We start from the raw sequence: 21,869 nt of genomic DNA on the forward strand, positions 1-21,869 counted from the left end.
ATGTCCTTCACACTTTTCACCGGGGTTGATAACCATAAACGATCAGTCACTTTCTGTGGAGCGCTTGTTGCTCATGAAGATGCAGACTCGTTTAAATGGGTTTTCACCCGTTTTCTGGCTGCGATGGGTGGGAAAGAGCGCAAGTATATTATCAACGATCAGGATCCTGGTATTCTTAAAGCGGTGCCATTGGTGTTCAAGACAGCGCGGCACCGATAATGTATGTGGCATATCATGAACAAGTTGCCAAGCAAGTATGGAGTGACGAGAGACGATTATTCAGTCTTTGTAAAGAAATTGAATGCCATAATATGGGATGAAGACAATGAAGCGGCAGAGTTCGATGCAAAATGGGAAGAAATTGGTAGGGAACACAATGTTAATAACATTGACTGGTTCCAAGAAATGTACGCCAAAAGGAAGCAGTGGGTTATGGCTCATTGTAGGGACCTAGATATGGGGGGTGTTATGAGGACAACCCAAAGATCAGAGAGCGAAAATAGTTTTTTTAAGAGATTTGAGAGTAAGTCAGGAACATTAGTTGAGTTTTCGATGCGTTTTTGTAGCGCGATGGACCAAAGACACACACGTAAAAGCAGTTGACAATTGTAACAGCCACACTTTTCCTGTAATATCAACGTATCTAGCTATCGAAGTGCACGGGGCGCAAGTGTACAGTCATAAAGTATTCGAGGAATTTCAAGAAGAGGCCAAGTGCTCAATCGGCACTTGTAAAAGCAGAGGATTTACTGAGTGTGGCTCTTTAGAGGTGACCACTGTAAGAGATGCAAACAGGGACAGAACTTATGAGGTCACATACTGCCCAGGTATCATTCTGTAGCATTTGTTTGTTAAAATTATACTTTTATCCGTTAAAATTACACTTTTGTTGATTACAATTATACTTTGGGTTGTTAAAATTATACTTTGGTTTGTTAAAATTATACTTTGGGTTGTTAAAATTATACTTTGGGTTGTTAAAATTATACTTTTATCCGTTAAAATTACACTTTCGTTGATTAAAATTACACTTTGGGTTGTTAAAATTACACATTGGGTTGTTAAAATTGTACTTTGGGTTGTTAAAATTATACTTTTATCCGTTAAAATCATACTTTTGTTGATTAAAATTACACTTCTGCCGGTTAGAATTACACTTTTGTGTATTACAGTCACACTTTATTCTGACTGATTTAACTAACATATTACTCTATATTGTTGAACTAGATACATTGAAAGCCACTTGTAGCTGCAGAATGCTTGAGAGTGAAGACATTCTTTGTCGGCATGTCATATGGATTTACTCATCAAACGGAGTGAAGATTATTACAGAACAATGTGTTGTTAAAAGATGGTGTAAAGATGCAAGGTTGTCTAAAATGTTCGATTGTAATGGTGAAGCAACTGAGGACGTTGATATAATAGATGGAAAACAGATTGCTATGTCAGTAATGTGGTCAGAGATTCATCAGACAGTTGGTATGCTCATGGGCAAATTGAAGAATGATGTCGACAACTTTTCTAGTCTAATTAGACAGTTTAAGGAGAAACTTTCACTATTAGGATCACCATTGAATAAACAACAACAGTTGGAGAAAATTCTTGGTTGTTCTCCTAGTCAGGAGATAACCATTTTGCCGCCCAATAAATCCAAGAACAAGGGAAGCGGAAAGAGGATGTTGTCGATGAAGGAAAAAGCAGTTGCTTTGGCAAGGAAGCCAAAACGTATGTGTAAAAATTACAAGCGATTAGCTAACCATGACAAAAGGAACTGCCCTAATCCTTTCGCAGAGCACCCACCGTTGTCGCAATCGTCAGAACCCTCGTTGGAGGAAGAAGAAGAAGAAGAATAAGAAGAAGAAGAAGAAGAAGAAGAAGAAGAAGAAGAAGAAGAAGAAGAAGAAGAAGAAGGCATCTTAGAATAATCAATATAATACCTAATAAGCAGTACATTTTTTTGGGAATGTCTACGCAAAATACGAGGTACAACATGATGTTTCGTATTGTGTTTAGACATCAAACTGTAAGGAAGGCAACTGGTCGCCATTGGTATTACAATGTATTTTGTTGAAGTATTTTGAATAGGACGAAACAGTTATAATGTACAACACCAGAACGTTGAATTTTTCACTCTTGACTATTATGACAATTTATGTTCTTACAATTGCAGATATCTAGGAAATAAAATTGCAATGGCCTCATATCTGGTTAGGGTAGGATTGTTATGATCAGAATTACACTTAAACTCATTATAATTATAGATTATGTGATTAAAGTTACACTTCATCTATAGTAAAGCCTTATAACATAGTTTGGTATAACTATATTTTCATAAAACACCTAAAATTACACTTTTGCCTTTTAAAATTACATTTATATTTTGTGTTATGTAAGATCTATCTGTCACTGCTATGTCCGGTTAGAATTACACTTATGCCGGTTAGAATTACACTTTTGTGTATTACAGTCACACTTTCTTCTGACTGATTTAATTAACATATTACTCTATATTGTTGAACTAGATACATTGAAAGCCATTTGTAGCTGCGGAATGCTTAAGAGGAAAGGCATTCTTTGCCGGCATGTTATATGGATTTACATAAAACACCTTGTCTTATAGAATGTTGAAAGATAACAATAAGCATCTGCTAACATTGTTTACACAAAAACTAACTGTCTAGGTTAAGGTTGCTAACATCTGATAATAATACAAAGTATGAAATAAATGTTTACATAGCCAAGGCAATATTCCCACAAAAACTTAACTACTAGAATAAGGTTGTTATTTTTTCACATTGGCACGGGCGCCTACGCTCACGTTGTAATACCTTCCACATTTTGTCCTTCGTGCTAACAAAAGCTTTGACCTTCTCGAGCACACCTTCGCGCAAGACGTTCATGTCTGCTAGAACGAGGGTAGCTATAAGCTGGATCACCAAATAGTGCCTTGATTTCTTCTTCTCGGGGTCTTCATGCTGAAAAGGAAGACCCTCGTATAAGAGCATTGCCATCATGGTGAACAGACCCGACTCTGGTTGGTTGAGAGTAGGTGACATCCCGCTGAAAGGTATCTGGCGTAACGCATAATTAGGAATTTCCCGTGCTCTAGTGTTCTTCTTTTCCTTAACCCGTGATTCTAAATAATCACTTACTACGCTAGCCTGCAAAACTGATTGAAAAAAAAAAGATAGCATTTGGAAGAAAGGGATGGACAATAACTTACAATTAAACGCGCTGCTTTTCCAAACTGCGACTTTTGCAAATCAGAATGCCTTTGCCCGTCTAGCAAGTCGACTGAATTTGATTTGTGATTGATACATACGCATGCGAAATGGTCGTCAATGCAGAACGAGACAAATAGCAAGTCTGTTTTCAAGTTGACGGTTTGCTCACAGTCGACGATGAAGGTGTCCCAGAGCTGGTACAGGTTGTCATAGTTGTTGTCTGATTGTGTGCCTGGTTGTTCAAACGTCCCAAGTAATCCCAACAGTATATCCTTTTAAAGGCAATAGTGAACATGATTAATGTGGTTACTTTGTCACCTAAAATTACACTATTGTCCCTTAAAATTACACTTTAGACGGTTAGAATGACACTTTTGTTGTTTAAAAGAACTAAAGTGAAACATTCACATAATATAACTGTAATTTAGAAAAGTGTCATTCTAACTAACAAAGGTGTAATAGAAGTGGGTATAAATATTATGCAATGGTTAATGGAAGTACCATGTGACGTATACCAAAGAATGACATCTTCATTTGGTTGCCATATTCCTCCTTCTCCAAATGGTTCATCAAAATCGACCAGCACTCGATGACACTCAACGACATAAGGTTTTCAGGCACCAAAGACATAATGTCAGCTCTCCGAAGCGTTGCGTGACGGGTGTACCAGACCAGCTGTTCACTGCACTCCGTAATATTAAAGAAGTTGTTAATTAAAATAGACTAAATGTGAAAAATAATGTGAGTATGAGCCATTATTAATTCAGATTAACCGACCGTTCATCATAATTGTGGTCATCTAACAAGCAATAGTCGGCAACATGCTTCCTCCTCTGTTTAATATCCTTTATTAACGCTTGGTTGCTCCGGAGCATCTTTAACACCACATTTGTGTTGAGACCACCTCTACCACAGTCGAGAGAGCAGCCCAACCCGTCCCCCTTTCCACGAGGATGGCTCTTAACAGAGGATAGGGCTTTACCAAACGGAATGCGCATGGTAACAGGTGTCGCCTCCATAACGGGCTCTTCAGATTTAGTTACGCGAGCACGTTTTGTGGATTGCGGCCCTATGTCACCATCTGTTTTCCTCTTAACAGCATTCAACTTTCTTATCAACGGATGTCCAGCAGTTGCTTTGAAATAACCAACCCGCATCATGATCTCTTCTCTGATATTGTTAATGTCACAGAGGACGAGTATTGCAGCAATCTCAGCACGGTACAAACTCATAGCATCATCTTTCCCGAGGTCACATTGAAAAGGGCTTCCGCGGTAAAACATCATATGTAGCATCATGAAAACACCACAGTCATTTCTCGAATACCCTTGACCTTGCCAACTGAACTCAATGTTCACGATCTTAAACCCGCTGACCTTTGCCCCCTTAGACTGCCTTTTAGACACCAAATACTTCCCCATTATATTTGCCTGAACATGAATACGCGTCAGTGTGTTAACGTAGTATGACCCATATAAATTGGGTGACTTTTGGATATCGGACACTTACCGAAATACGTGTTATCCCTCCGTAAGGGAGCGTTTCTAATGGGTCATCGTATGTGCGGTTGTCGAGGTAGTCAATATGCTCGGTGAGAAAGTTGATGCACACGCAGCTGTAATGATCACCGTCACCAGATAACACGGCGTAAAGATCTGCATCGTGTGTCGCTAAGATCAGTAAAAGGAATCCTTAAAAATCATGATTTAGATTACATGTTTTGTTACCTACCATGTCCGTGTCAAGCTGGAATGGTGCACAACAGGTTTCAGCCCATGCATTCCAGCCACAAAAAATGTCTTCGTCTTTGTTCAATACTTTCCCAAGCTTTTGAGCCTTCCAAATATACCTTGCGGGGTCCTTTAATTTGAAAAGTGTTAAATGTGTGATCAGATAATTAAAAGAGCTATTTTATAAAAATAAAGTGAAACTTTAACCAAAAAAAGTGTAATTGTAACACGCAACAGTGTACTATTAACACAGAAGGGTAATGTTAAAAGTATAATTTAAACAATAAAAAGTGTAATTCTGACGGCCAAAAGTATCATTTTAACGGACAAATGTGTAATTTTAACATAGAAAAGTAACATTTTAACTTTAAAAAGTATAATTCTAACGGACAAATGTGTAATTTTAACACACAAAAGTAACATTTTAACTTACAGTGTGACTTAGGCCAAAGAAACAACGGGATATGTCCGAAGGTTTCATGATGTGGTTGAGTAGCAAGCACCAACCATCAATAACACTTGTCATGATTTGTCGCCCGAGTTCAAAGTTCCAATATCTTCCGGGTAATGAAATAAAACTCGCTAAATTGGACCAATCGTTCACTACAACAAAAACATTTACTTAGTCAACATATATATATATATATATATATATATATATATATATATATATATATATATATAATTAGGAATGTTAAGGGCCTCTTGTAAAAAATAATACACTTACAACTCGGAAAACGCGTCTGACTGATTGAACGCATAGTCAATCAAGTATTTCTTGTCACTAAACATTGGCACTAGGAGCTCCTGACTGAATGCTAGGTTTCTCGTCGCAAAGCACAATTCAGGAGCAGGTGCCCCACAATCAATAGAACACCCAAGGTTCTCAATGACGTGATCCATGCACGGTAAGGGCTCGCTCGAGTGAAGTAAAAAAGGATGGTAGCTCAGATCACTGTGAGGGACGTACGGTACCGGGATAGGAATGTCAGCGTTCTCTGCCTCTGGTACTACATCAGCTGTTACCTCTCCGTGGTCGATAGTCCCTTCCAAAGACTTCACGGCATCATTCTCCACTGCCGCATCTGTAATAAAAATAGTGTAATTTCATCATCAGAAAGTAAGTGTAACTGTGGCAGAGAACAAAATAAAATTTAGTAGACAAAAGTATAATTCTAATAAAATAAAGTGTTATTTTAACAAAAAAAAGTGTAATTTTAACCAAAAAAAGTGTAATTCTAGCAGACAAAAGTGTAATTCTAACAAAAAAAAAAGTGTTATTGTAACTAAAAAAGTGTAATTTTAGCAGAAAAAAATGTAATTCTAACAAAATAAAGTGTTATTTTAACTAAATATTGTCTAATTGCAGCAGACAAAAGTGTAATTCTAACAAAATAAAGTGTTATTTTAACTAAAAATTGTCTAATTGCAGCAGACAAAAGTGTAATTCTAACAATATAAAGTGTTATTTCAATAAAGTGTCACTTTAACTATAAAAAGTGTAATTTTAACTGTCAAAGTAGTATTTTTAGTGCAAAAAAATATAACTTCATCCATGGCACTTCTAAACTCTAAAGGTCAATGGATTACCTCCGTGATCCTTCAGTGCAGCCCCATCCACCACCTTCTCTACCACTGTCAGAGGACTTGCATCCAAATTTGGCTCATCATTATTCCACCCTGACTGATTTTCAGCATGCACAGATGTTGGGTCCTCCTGGAACAGCGCGTTTACGTCCGCACTAGAATAGACAGTACTTGTCCATTCTACGTCCATAAATTCATAAATTCCTTTGCCTGCAATGCAAATACATATTCCGGCTGCTCGTTACCCTTTAACGACCGCTCATCAGTCGTTGCGCATCCGCCGTTTCCGGCCCCCTCTTCATAATATTGAGTTTCTTTTGAAGCCTGTTCGGCTGCGCGCTCCGCTTCACATATCTCAGCAGTCGAGAAAAGGAACTAAGTGGCAGGGGGCAACTTCTTTGTTCTGAACTTCCACCAAGGCATTTTCCGCCTTCTCAGACTCCCCAGCATCAGGCCCACTAAATTCCAAAGATTTAGTATCCACTTGTACAACATCATTTAATGTTGCAGTAACCACTGTTGTACTTGCACATTGGAGACCAAGCTCAGCATTACCCTTCCCAATCTTGTCATCATCCTTGTCCGTCTCGGCATTCACAACTTCACTCACATGCACTACCGTTCCCGTAGCGTCAGGGGCCACTTTCGACAATTCTGGTACCTCTCCAATTCCTTGGTCTTCTCTGGCCGGCATTTCAGCTCGGCGCTCTGGTTCAATAATCTCCGCAGTCGAAAATAGGAATTGAGTGACAGTTGGATCAGCGTCGGTGGGCCCATCCTCCTCATTTTTCTTATCAGCTATCTGAGGTTCCCCAGCAACAGGCACCCCCATGTCCATAGTCTGCTCTTGTTCCTTTGCAAGAAAGATTCGCATAGAACTTCTTCTCAGCCTCATCAACCTCTTCTTTTGAATAATACTCTTCAAGAACTTTCCGGTCAAATTTAGGTGGTTCGTCAACAGCCACCTCCTTCCCAACTACCTTCCTCCTTTTGTAAATAACGGAAATATCACGAGTACTACCAATGTCCACGTTGGTGTCCTTACTGTCATCCTCTCTGTTAGCAGCGTCCTTAAATTCAGCCGTGTTGTAAAATTGCACCGCCTCCATTATCTGTTGTGTAGACACCTCCCGTGCTTTGTCACTGGCTAGTTCATCCCGAACAATTGAGGCGGCTACCGTGCCTTCGAGGTCTATACCAACATCTACAGTCACCTCTTTCTCATTATCGTATCCATCATCCTCCATATCATCACCATCCTCCTCATCCTCAACATGATCACCATCCTCCTCATCTCCCTCGTCCTCATCACCATTGTCCTCCTCTTCATCATCATCACCACCTTGCTGCTTGTATCCCTCGTCATCTACCTCATCATTCTCGATCATCAACACTGGACTTTGTTGCAAAGAAGACAGCGCCGATTTCACGGAATGATTTATTCGTTCAGCTATCTCCTGCATTTCCACAGCATAATCCTTCATCCTTTGGCTTTGAAAGAATGATTGCGTGCATTGTGTAGCGACAGGGTCACTAGAATAGTTCAGACCTCCTGTTAACCTTTTGAGCGTCATGGCTGCATCTGCATACCATGAATAGAAGACAGTAGCATTCCTTTGCATCTCCAAGTAAAGCTCATGCATATCCTACATTAAAAAACAGATAATTGGACAAGTGTTCAGTCAAAAGTGTTCATTCAAAAGTATAATTTTAACTTTGACAAGTGTAATTCTAAAGGCCAAAAGTATAATTCTAACGGACAAAAGTGTAATTGTAACATACAAAAGTATAATTTTAACTTTAAAAAGTATAATTTTAACGGACAAAAGTGTAATTGTAACATACAAAAGTATAATTTTAATTTTAAAAAGTATAATTTTAACGGACAAAAGTGTAATTTAAACAAACAAAAGTGTAAATTTAACAGTTTTTTATTGTAATTTTAACTTTAATAAGTGTAATTCTATCAGATAAAAGTGTAATTTTAACTGACAACCTTGTAATTTAAACAATTACTGATTAATATCGCAATTACAATTGTAGTGTAATTGTAGTGAAAGAAAGAGTAACTTTAAAACATGTAAATTAGCCTTGACAAATCAACAAATAACACTTACATCTACAGCTAGAGCTTTCAACTCCTCGTCATCATCAACACCAGATGGGAGTTCAATCTCGATGAACTTCTTCCTGTCTGAAGTTGAAGTCACTTGTAATGCCGCATCACTAACCATATTGCCAATGGCCAACACTTTGCTGTCATTAGGCACCCCGCCAATGCTTAATAATTCCTTTTGAAGGCACCGAGGATACTTGACCAAGGACCAAGTTTGCCGACCCAAACGGTTCTTGTCAAGCTCACCATGTAGTCTTTCAGAAAGCGTCTGTCGGTCCCAGTGCTTAATGAGAGGGAGGCTGTGGGGACAACTCGTACCACGGAAATCGAAACGTTGAAAGTACGTAATCATTAAGAAGGGGATACAACCGAGCAGAGTCTGTTTATTTTCACCAGTAGCTGCCGCAGCCTTCACCAAATGTTCCAACACATAACTACACCAATCATACTGCGTAATCGAGTTCACATCTTCAACGACTCTCAAAAGCTTGAAGTCAACCCCGCTGTATGACGTTGGAGTTAGGAATGATGACATGGCGAGCAGAACAAACAGCCTGTAGAATTGAGGACCTCCTTTTTTGTATTTTTTTCTTAAGATATCTTGGAAGACAATTCCTAAATTAATGCCTTCATTAACCCCTTTTATGTTGTACCCTTTCCGCCATTTATCTTTCAATTGCTTGTTCTCCGGCGCTTGAGAATCCTTTTGGCGGCCCGTAGGTACTAGATCAACTGTTTTAGGACCAAGTGGTAAGATAAAACAGTCATACACGTCATGCTTGGTGACCATGAACTCCTTATCTTTAGCTACCCGAAAAATATACGATTCGTCGCTGAATGCTTTGAGAAAATCTTTAGAATGACCCATTGGATATGTTTTGAGCTTAAGCTCCAAAATACCACCGAAACCGATCCTCCGTACCGCATCTCGCTGGGCATCATTAAGCTTTTCAACGAGCTCAACAAAAGTCTTTGCGACGCCGGCACTTGACAGACACCTTTGCTATTTTGTTCTTGGCTGGTTTGGCCTCAACGTGATCTGACATCTGCTGAAGAAACAAGTATTAATTAACAACGTGACATATAGACCTTACATAACACAAAATACAAATAACAGTAATTTTAAGTTTTTCAACCTCGCTCAACAAGTCGCTTCTTCAACTTGACAGCACCTTTGCTTTTTTGGTCTTGCTCGATTTAGCCTCATTTCCATCCGACATCCGTTAACATTACAAAAAATTAATTGTAGCAGATAAAAGAAAAATTCTAACAAAAAAAAGTGTAATTGTAGAAAGATAAAGTGTAATTTTAGCAGACACAAGTGTAATTCTAACAATATAAAGTGTAATTTTAGCAGACAAAAGTATAATTCTAACAAAATAAAATGTTATTTTAACAGACAAAAGTGTAATTTTAACAAAAAAAAAAAGTGTAATTTTAGCGGAGACAAAAAGTGTAATTCTAACAATATAAAAAGTGTAATTTTAACAGCAACAGTGTAATTTTAAAAAAAAAGTGTAATTGTAAAAAGATAAAGTGTTATTTTAGCAACAAAAGTGTAATTCTAACAAAATAAAATGTTATTTTAAAAGACAAAAGTGTAATTTTAACAAAAAAAAGTGTAATTGTAGAAGACAAAAGTATAATTCTAACAAAATAAAATGTTATTTTAACAAGCAACAGTGTAATTTTAGCAAAAAAAAAGTGTAATTGTAGCAGCATAAAGTGTTATTTTAGCAACAAAAGTGTAATTCTAACAAAATAAAATGTTATTTTAATAGACAAAAGTGTAATTTTAACAGAAAAAAGTGTAATTTTAGTGAAAAAAAGTGTAATTCTAACAAAATAAAGTGTTATTTTAATAAAAATGCATGTAATTTTAGCAAAAAAAAGTGTAATTGTAGCAAAGATAAAGTGTTATTTTAGCAACAAAAGTGTAATTCTAACAAAATAAAATGTTATTTTAAAAGACAAAAGTGTAATTTTAACAAAAAAAAGTGTAATTGTAGCAGACAAAAGTGTAATTCTAACAAAATAAAGTGTTATTTTAACAAGCAACAGTGTAATTTTAGCAAAAAAAAAGTGTAATTGTAGCAGCATAAAGTGTTATTTTAGCAACAAAAGTGTAATTCTAACAAAATAAAATGTTATTTTAACAGACAAAAGTGTAATTTTAACATAAAAAAGTGTAATTTTAGCTGACAAAAGTGTAATTCTAACAAAATAAAGTGTTATTTTAACAGCAACAAATGTGTAATTTTAGCAAAAAAAAAGTGTAATTGTAGCAAAGATAAAGTGTTATTTTAGCAACAAAAGTGTAATTCTAACAAAAGGGTAATCAAAAGTGGGATTTCTCAAAAAAATCTGGATAAACTGTAATTTTAACAGAGAAAGATTAATTGTAAGCAACAAAAGTGGGATTTTTCAAAAAACTCTGTGTAATCTTAATGAATATGAACATATGTGCTAAAAACGTTTGTTGACAAAATACAGTGATCAAAAATAAATGTCCTACATGTCCTAAATGTGCTAAAAATAACTGGGTAATCAAAATGAAGAAAGCAAATACAGTGATCAAATAGAACATTACAGCAACAATGGTGACAAAATACAGTGATCAAATACAGTGCAATTACATAACAATGTCCAATAAATTAAAAAAAACGTCTAAATAAATGAAGAGAAAAAAGCATAAAACTCTAAAAACCCAAAAAAAAAATCATAAAACTCTAAAAACCCAAAAACAAATTACCTTCTGAAGTAATCTGAATGGACGAAAATGGCAGCTTGCAAGTGAGAAAAGAAAATGGAGAAGAAACCGATAATAAGGTAACAAAAAAGCGATACAATTGGAGGATTTTGAGAGCAGTTTCGTTCTTAGGCGGTTGAAATTACTGGGGTTTAATTTGGGGGAAATATTTTGGGGGAAAATTAATTTTGAATAATAGAGAGATGATAAATGGGGGGAAGTCAGTAGGACGTGTGTGTGATGTTTTGATTGACAACTTGCATGCATGCTAATAACCTATGAGTGGTAGGATGAGAGAGGTAATTGTTTTAGCCATTAGAATAATATTATTAGTTGTTTTTTACTTTTAATCTAAGTCATTCAATAACATGATCTAAGGGTAGACAATGGAACTCATGGACTCACATGTAAAACATGGAGTTAGTTGATCTTATTACTATATATATATATATATATATATATATCAGGGTCGTCCCGGAGCTATCGGGGGCCCTGTGCGAGCTTCCAAGTTGGGGCCCCAAATATTACAATAAGAAAATATAACATGTTACATACAAAAATTATTTCCAGTGGTTCACCATTATAGAAGTTCACTTCAAAAAAAGTGTTTCCAATAGTTCATACAAAATATCTTAATAATAAAGTCAATTCACCATTACAAAACTTCACTCAAAAATTAAGGCTCTTTTTGTACTCGATGAAGCAAAGTCATCAATTAGTTCTTCGTAACTAAATTTTTCCAAAAGATTATTCTCGATAGTTATCATCTCTAATCCATTGAGTCGATCTTGAGACATTGTAGAGCGCAAATACAATTTCAGCAACTTGAGCTTTGAAAAGCTTCGTTCAGCAGATGCGATGGTGACCGGAATCGTCAACAAAATCCTGTAAGCTGTCATTGCATTAGGAAAACAGTCACCAACTTTTTTCATCAATTTAATTATCTCAAGAGGACCCATCTTTTCCTTAGGAATGAACTCTTTAAAAAATTTCAGATCCAAATACAATGAATGACCATCAACATCAGACTCATCTTTACTTTTAAGTGCATTCTCAAGGTTAATGCAACAAGACTCTAACATTGAATCATCGACAGAGCACAACTTGTCAGTGGAGAACATAAATCCGAATATATTTTCATATTCTTTGTATTGTTCAAACCTTTTTTTGAGTGAAGATATTGCTTGATCAATAAGATACAAAAAATAATGAATCCTAAACGATTCTTCCTCGGATATTCGCGATGAATCATCTGAGCTCTCATCAAACTGTTTTTTCCTTCGGATTTCACGTCTTTTAGGAAAGCAAGGATCAATATTCATATCATTAGCTATTTGTTTGGCAGTGTCGGGAGCTTTAGAAAAACCATTTTCTCTATACTTCTCAAAAGTTGAAATTAATGCCTTCACTTGTAAAATAGCAACATCAATGAGCATATCTTTTCTTTGCAAATGTTTACTAACCTCATTAACAAAGTATAATATTTCATACCAAATAACTATTGACACAATAAACTCAAAATTACCAAGTTCATTCATTGCTAGAGATTTAGCTTCACTTCTAATCTTACAATCATTATCCGCTTCTCCAACTTCAAGCAAAGCTTCTCTAATTTCCATCATTTGAAATCTTATTGCTTTCACACTATCAATACGACTTTCCCAACGTGTGGCCGACAATGGTTTAGGAGTCAAACCTTTCACATTATCCTTTAAAATCTGCCACCTCTTTGTAGAATGAGCAAATAATGTATAAATCCGTTGTATGATTCCAAAAAAGTCTGTGGCCTTAACACATGTATTTGCTATATCACACAATGCCAAATTTAAACTATGACAACTACAAGGTGTATAAAAAGCTCTTGGATTTAAATCTAATAATCGTTTTTGTACTCCTTGGTGTTTTCCTTTCATGTTAGAACCATTATCATAACCTTGGCCTCTAATGTTATCAATATCAAGATCAAGCGATTTCAACTCATTTTGTAAGGCATCAAATAATCCTAAACCAGTAGTATCATTTACATGTAAAAATCCTAAAAAAGATTCTTCAACTATAAAATCATCCAAAGAATTATCCACATATCGCAATATCATGGACATTTGCTCGTTATGACTAATGTCAGGTTTACAATCAAGGATAACAGAAAAGTACTTGGCTTGTTTAATTTTCTTGATAATTACAGATTTTATGTTAGAAGCCAACAAATTTATCAACTCATTTTGGATTCTATGACCGAGATAGTGATATTGAGTATCTTTGCTTGTTATACGACTCACATGCTCTTGGATAACAGGATCAAACTCACCTAACATCTCAACTAAACCCAAAAAGTTCCCATTACTAGTTTCATACAATTTCTCATTAGAACCACGAAAAGCTAGATTACGTTTTCCAAGGAATTTTATAATTGAAATAACTCTTATTAGAACATTCTTCCAGTATTCTTTTTCTTTTTGTGAATGTTTTTGAGCTGCTCCATCAATTGCTTTATTATTACCTAGTCTAGAACGTAATTCATACCAAGTCGTCATACTATTAACATGTTCTACACTCGTTTCATGTTGTTTAAGTCTTTCACCAAGATTAGCCCAATTATTAAATCCTCCCCTTACTAATTCACCTCTTCCTTGCCATTTTCTAAATAACTTGCAACAAAAACAGAACACTTTATCAAGATCTTTAGAGTAAACAAGCCATTCTCTATCACATTTTTCGCCATTTAGTAGAATTCTTGTATAAAATTTTGATGAGAAGTGTCGATTTAATTTATCATTAGGCCCATTCTCAATACTCAAATCCCTCTTTGGACCCTTAACTGCTAAATCGTCTACTGTTTTAGCATCTAATTTATCCCAATTTCTAGGATCATACATATCACATTTAGAAGTATCAAAACCAACATTGTTAACATTAGCAGCATGATTAATGGTATTATCATCATTTTCTAAACTCTCATCATGTACAATATGATCAATGTCATCCACATTAATTTCAAAATTTGTATGGTTGATGTTACTGGCATTTTTATCAATTGGCTTATCAAGTGGTACATTACTACTAACATTATCATCATTTTCATTCAAATTCCCACCATTATCAGCATTAACATCTTTTATTATAAATTTATCAAGTTCACCCTTTTGAGATCTAGTTAACTCTTCAATTTTTTTCTTTTTCTTACGTTTTTCATAACCGGAGTCGTATTTTCTAGTTTTGGAAGACATTTGAATAACAAAGCAAGTAATTAGATTAATAAGATGGTAAGAAAACACCTGATTATTTTGACTTGTCACAAAGCATTCAAGCTTATTGCCAATTAATCGTCAAGACTCCAACTCTCCAAGCGCTTTCAGTCTTTCCTGTACAAACAAAGAAAAACATAATCTTCATCAAGTACTAGAAAACGATGATTTTGATCAAAACAAATTAAATCACACAAAATTGTAATCATATAATTCAATAATTCAACAATAAAACAATTTTAAAAATTAAAAAAAAAACGACAAAATTACCTCATAAGCGAAAATAAGTCTCCAAGTTTACTGTCATACGACTCATACTGAGATTAAATTGATTGATATTTTTATGGAATTTGATTTTAATTAGGAAGGATTATATTTGGGGAAGTAAAAGGGGTTTTTTTTGGGAGGTGTATATTGTATTGGAAGATATGAGTAAATTAAGATTTTGAGAATTAGAAAGATTTTGGGTAATTATTGTAGTGGTTGACGTTATCCCTGCTCAACGGATATTTACCAATTTTTTTTTTTTTTTATAATAGCAAAACATGTTGGATTGGGCCCTAAATTTTTGGGGGCCCTGTGCGGCTGCCCAGGTTGCACACCCACAGGGTTTCGACTCGATATATATATATATATATATATATATATATATATATATATATATATATATATATATATATATATATATATATATATATATATATATATATATATATATATATAAGAGTTTCTTTGAGCGATCAAAAATTAATTTAGGAAAGTATCATAAATAATAATTTTTGATGTAAAAAATAAAGTGAAAAATCTTTTAATTATTATAATATATATATTCCTAAATTATATTAAAGTGATATTTCCAATTTTTATATCAAACTTTTACATTTCACTTGGCAAAAAAGTATCGTTAAAAAAATTATGAAAATAATATAATTAGTTTCGTGGTAAACAAATGCTATCATTAGAGTATAGATTTCATATTATTTGCACATATTAAAACTTTAGTATGTAAAATTTTGTATTTTTTAGTATGTTTTCTCCCACATTGGAAAATAACGTAGATGTGGTGAATATACTACATATAAATAGTAGAATTATCCCACATCAAAAGATTAGTATAAGGTGATGGGATCCTATGATTATAAATAGGAGGCATATTTGGAACTTATGATTATAAGAGCTTTTAAAATTTTCTATCATTATCTACGATATGATATAAAAATTAAAGTGGAAGCCGTTGGGAACTACCCGGGAAAGAGTTAAGAACATAAACAAGAAAATCAAAAAATACAAAACTAAAAGTTTTACTAATGGTAGTTTTCTAACACAATACAAAACTAAAAATTTTACTAATGGTTGTCTTCTGAATGCAGTAATAGAGCGTTAATGAGGTCGTTATATGTACGATGTAGAGATCCTTATCTAATGATCAAGACTAAGTGGTTTACCTTCAAAGAAAAATAATATGTATACAATAGTGGATTTTTTTAAGAAGAGACATGTACTTCTTGGTATGTTATATCTTTCACATTGAAAAATAATGTAGGCATGATGAACATACTACGTCTAAATAATTAAACTAGTTTTGTGACCCGTGAAAATCACGGATTTGATTGTTTTTGTTCTTTTATTTTTGCAGTATCGTTCATGAATGTGTTATCCGGCTTGTTTGTCTTCTTACTTATTATCTTGAAGATATGTTGGTAGGATACCTAAGCAAGAGAATAAAGAGGGTTCTGCCACAGTTCCTAAGGATAAGTATATTAATATCTAAGGGGGGTTTGTAAATTTATTATATTAGAGTAGTTGGAATTTGTTGGAAATCACAAACTCTTTATTGAACAATGACACCAAACCTATGAATCCCTCATTTTAAAGAACATATGAATGTCCATTCTTTGATTTCGAAGGCTGATATTGCACATAAATTAACTGAGCAATTGTATTGTCTTGCGTTTCATCAGAGCACTTTAAACAACTTATTCTCAAAGCCTAGAAGCAAAAGTAAACACAAATTATGGGAAAACGTAAAATTGCATTCAAAAAGTAGAATATTAAGTTTTCAAACTACTTTTATTTTTCTACGGTCCTCGTCTTCTTTGTACTTTTACTGATTGTTGTCTTGTTGTGTTAATCACTGCCAGTCCCCTTTCTATTTTTGTTCCCTGCTTTTTTTTTACGGAGTTTAGATTGTCTTTGGATTTCGAGAGCGCTTGGCTTTGTCACGGTGGTTATTCAGTTCACTCAACATTGACGGCTTTTGGCATTCTAGTACTTGATATATTGTTTTCAGTGTTGTTTTGGTGCGTTCTAAGAACCTTAGTCTCATTTTTATCCGGCAAAAAAACAAAAGGTTGGAGACTTGAACATCTAATTCTATTCCTTATTACCTAACGTATTCTAGTGAAAAAAGAAATGTAAAATAAAGTAAACATGTAAAATATATAAATGAATGGATAATAATAATATTTTATAACTGAATTTTACATATTATCTTTAGTCAATTAGAGACGATATGAATAATGCGTAGAAAGCGCTCTGTTAAAATACAACTTATGTTTATCTTACTAATTAGGCTAAAATTACAAGTTTATTTTCTTAAATGCAAAAGAGTTTGTTAAACTTTTTCAGCAAATAATATATTTATAATTCTTGTCGATTTGTCACTCTTGCAACATCATCCTTGTAAATTCAATTGAATTCCAATGTACCGGGAAAAATATTATTGAAATGATTTTTGTATAACGAAAGACCTAAGTAATATACTTAAATTATTAGAAAGGAGTTGATGACATGTGACTTATACAAATAAAATTTTAGAATAAATACGCATTCAATAATTTTTAAAATAAATTTCGTGTGAGCAATTTTTTAGAGGATACACGAGAAAATGTATATGTTCAACAATGACATCATTCTAATTTCATTTCTATATCTCTTTTCAATTAGAGTCATCTCTATATCTCTTGTTGTTGGTGAACTTTTATGTGAGAAGCTTTAACGCCTATCCCAATGAATTCCAAAGAAATAAGGATGCACAATTTGTATTATTATACTTCCATTTTTTTAATTATCACCTCATTTACTTGTGCACAATAATTAAGATTAGGAAAAAGTTTGCAATTGGTGGAGTAATGTGAGAATTTTACCCTTAAACGATGACATTTATTTTGTATTTTTTAAAAGAGTTATAAGAGGCATTTGGTAAAAAGCACGTCCCAATGTAGAAATTAAAGAAAAAAGAGTGATAGTATAAAAATAGACAAAAAAAAGAGAAGTGGAGTGATAATTAAAAAATATTCATAACAATTGATTATGAGAAAAAAAAATATATAGAAATCATTACAAAAAAAAAAACATTTCTCGAAGAAATATTGGGAGTGTTAGAAGAAAATATTTGATGGAAAACAAAACTGATTTAAAGGCTTGAAAGCATTCAAAGTTGAAACAATGGATTGGAGAATGATTATCGGATTCCAATAAAAAAAACCATGCAAATTATTTACCTTGATCCGCATTAAAAGATCCAATTTATATCCATGGAGCATATAACTTCAACACTTCCATTAAAAAATTTGATTTTATATTCTTGTTTGTCGAATAACATATTTGATTTATAACCTGATTCACAAAATACAAGTTGAAGAGTACGCGGAAAAACTAATAAAGTGCACGAAAAGGTGTAAGACAATTTAGTAGAATTTAAAAAATTTGTCAATTAATATTCCAAGGGCTGGAATATAAAATGTAACATTTCTCCAATAATTAGAGATTCATACTAAAAATTTAATATTGCGCATACACCATAATAATAATAAGAAAAGGAAAACTCAATAAAAATGAAAAATATATTCAAATCAAAAGATAATTGCAAAGAAGTTTCATAACCATTCTTTCCAGGTTTCATGCAATGTTTTTTATATATGAGTATTTCATCCTCCTGCAATTTTAATACAAACACAACAATAATAGTTAAATATGATTCTAACTCTTAATTAGTTCAAAACATAATAAGAATAAAAAAAGTTAAATAATTCAATTGGTTATATATGCATACTTTACCTACCAACTTTTTGGATAAAAATGAAAAATAGGATTGTTGTAATATTTATAAAAAAAATTTTTTGTAATTAAATATCTAATTAATTTTAAGAATTTATTTGAGAGAAGAAGAATGTTTCGTGAACTAAGGGGAAGATAACAAAAATTATGGTGAAATAAATACAAAGTATAATAATTATGAGGAAAAATCAAAAGACCATTTATTAAATAAAAGAAATAAAAAATAAATGAATAGGTAGATTGATACCAAATTTATGAGAGGAAAATAAAGAGTTTGTATTAATTTTTTTTTGTTTTTTTTTTTTTTGTATTTGCAACTAATATTTTTGTATTTTTTTTTGTATTTTATAAGTATGTAACACATGGTATTTAGAAATTACTTTTATTTAGATAATCAAGTATCTAATATAATTGAATTATTATTAACCAATAGAAAAATTACACAAAAATAATAATTAAATATGATTATAACTCTTAATTAATTAAAAAAATAATAAGAACAAAAAATTTAAATAATTCCATTGGTTATATATGCATACTTTACCTACCAATATTTTGGATAAAAATGAAAAAGAGGATTGTTGTAATATTTATATAAGAATTTTTTTATAATTAATTATCTAATTAATTTAAAAAAATTATTTGAGAGAAGAAGAATTTTTGTAAACTAAGAGGGAGATAAAAAAAAATTATGGTGAAGTAAATACAAAGTATAATAGTTGTGAGGTAAAACCAAAATACCATCTATTAAATAAAAGAAATAAAAATTAAATGATTAGGTAGATTGATACAAATTTATGAGAGGGAAATAAAGAGTTTGTATTAATTTGGTTTTTGTGTTTGCAACTAATATTTATTATTTTGTTTGTATTTTATAAGTATGTAACACTTGGTATTTAGAGATTACTTTTAGTTAGATAATCAAGTAATTAATATAATTGAATTATTATTAACCAATAGAAAAATTACGCGTGTATTAAAAATTAAATGCTTTAAGTAGGCTTTTAACTATATTGTATAGATATAGATATAGATATAGATATAGATCATATTTATAGATTTACATATGTATTCAATTTATTGATATTGAGCAAGTTTATTGCAATAATATTTAAGAAGGAGTTGCACATATAAATAATTTTAAATTAGAGTGGTGTAAATTTTTATTTTTCGTTTAACCAATTATACTTTTAAAAATTAAAATAAAATGTCAATGTTTTTTTTTTTTGCAAGAATGGTATGTCTCATATATTCCAAAAAGAAGGAGTACATGAGAGTTCTTACAAAGTAATATCCCCTATACAATATTTCTAGTGTATATAGATCTCCTATACAACTTTGCTATACAGTATGTACTGAGCTATTCTGAATTTAAAGCAGCCAAAACTTCATCATAGATGGTTTCAGGGGCAGAATTAAGGAGCATTGCACTAACAGTGAACTGAATTCTTCTAATCATAGTTGCTGTAAAAATGTCAATGTTTAATGTTAAGTATGTTATTATTTGCTCTTAATATTTACAAATTCTTTATTATTTCATAAACGACGTAAAATTATAATTATGTGATATTTATTTGTTACTTAAAATATCCTAAGAATAAACGTAGAAATTTAAAATTTGGTATGAATTTTGATTTTTAATTATTTTTAAATTTATCTAGAAATTAAAAATGCATGCCAAAATTTAATGCCTTTTATACTAATTTATTTTTTATGTAAATATTTTTAATTTGTGTATCGCTATAAATGGATCATTATACGAACATGACTTACCCTCTTAATTAAACACGTCACACTACATGGAGAATTGGTGACATGGAATTTTTGTAATGCAAGGTGGCATTTAGTAATGCGAGGTGGCATTGTCTATGTGGCCTTTAAAGTTTAGCCTTTTAATAATATTTATAGATTATGTATCTCATATCGAAAAAATAGTATACGGTAGGGTGATTCTATAAATATAAATTGGAGACATCCTTGAAACTTAGGTATTAACCCAAAATTTTTTGATATAAAAGATATGTACTTTTTAGTATGTTATATGTCCCACATTGAAAAATAATGTAGGTGTGTGAATATATTATGTATAAATAATAGAACTGTCCCATATATATATATATACATTTTCTATATTATATTAAAGTGATGTTTATAATTTTGATATAAAAACTTATATTTCATTTGACAAAAAAGTATCGTATGAAAATTATATAATTAGATTGTGACAAAAAAATGCTATCATTAGAGTGTAAATTGTATTGTATTTTCTCATTATTAAATCGGGTTGATGTCAAAGTAGGTGCGAAAAAAAATGGTATACTTAGTACGTTATTTGTCCTACATTGAAAAGTAATGTAAGTGTGGTGAGTATGCTTTGTATAAATATTAAAATTGTCCCACATCGGAAGATTACCATAAGGTAGGGTGATCTTATGATTATAAATAGAAGTCATAACCCAAAATTTTTTGATATTGTCAGAGAGAGCTCTTAAAAGAGTTTGTATTACTGTCTCTACCATAATGATTTATAACCTAAGTTAATCTTTATAAAATAATTTAATTATTATAATATATACTCTGTATTTCTTATTTTATATTCAAGTGATATAAAACTTCTACATTTCATTTGGCAAAATAATGTCGGTAAGAAAATTATGAAAATAATATATTATATTCATGGTAAGAAATGCTATCATTAGAGTATATATAAATTTCATATAATTTGCACATTACAGATGGTGTATTTCATAGTATGTTATATGTCCCACATTGAAAAATAATATAGGTGTGACAAATATACTCCATATAAAAAATAGAATTTTCCCACATCGAAATATAGAATAAGGTGGGTTGATTCTATGATTATAAATAGAAGGCATCCTTGGAACTTAGTCATCAACCCAAAATCTTTTGAGTCTCTTAAGTATTGTCTTGGAGAGCTCTTAAAAATTATATCTAATAACACTATATTTATCCATTTTTGGCCCATACTTCATCTCTTATTTGATCAATTTAATAACTCGATTAAGTTTTATTTAGTCGTTTTTGAATAAAATAGAATATTAGTGATTTTATGTTAATTTGTGTTAAGCTATATTATCTTCCGGAATTTCGGTACTGCTTCCGTCTTTTTGTCATGTAGGTACCGAGACGAGTGAA

General features: G+C 32.4%; 2 protein-coding genes across 2 annotated transcripts; one reads left to right on the forward strand and one right to left on the reverse strand.

Annotated features, from left to right (window-relative positions):
• On the forward strand, positions 1–1,853 carry LOC141651283 (uncharacterized). Its single transcript, XM_074459001.1, has 3 exons — positions 1–169; positions 567–827; positions 1,228–1,853. Exons 1-3 carry the CDS (start codon positions 1–3, stop codon positions 1,851–1,853), a joined length of 1,056 nt encoding a protein of 351 aa, XP_074315102.1.
• A 10,148-nt stretch (positions 1,854–12,001) lies between these two features.
• Positions 12,002–15,109, reverse strand: LOC141652168 (uncharacterized). The gene is made up of 2 exons (XM_074459782.1): positions 14,922–15,109; positions 12,002–14,768 (listed from the first exon to the last, which is right to left on the reverse strand). The coding sequence occupies exon 2, from the start codon at positions 14,631–14,633 to the stop codon at positions 12,072–12,074; it is 2,562 nt and encodes an 853-aa protein (XP_074315883.1). The 5' UTR covers positions 14,634–14,768; positions 14,922–15,109; the 3' UTR covers positions 12,002–12,071.
• Between the last annotated feature and the right edge of the window lie 6,760 nt (positions 15,110–21,869).

The sequence above is a fragment of the Silene latifolia genome, chromosome 4 (genome assembly GCF_048544455.1).
Source record: "Silene latifolia isolate original U9 population chromosome 4, ASM4854445v1, whole genome shotgun sequence".
Lineage (NCBI taxonomy): Eukaryota > Viridiplantae > Streptophyta > Magnoliopsida > Caryophyllales > Caryophyllaceae > Silene > Silene latifolia.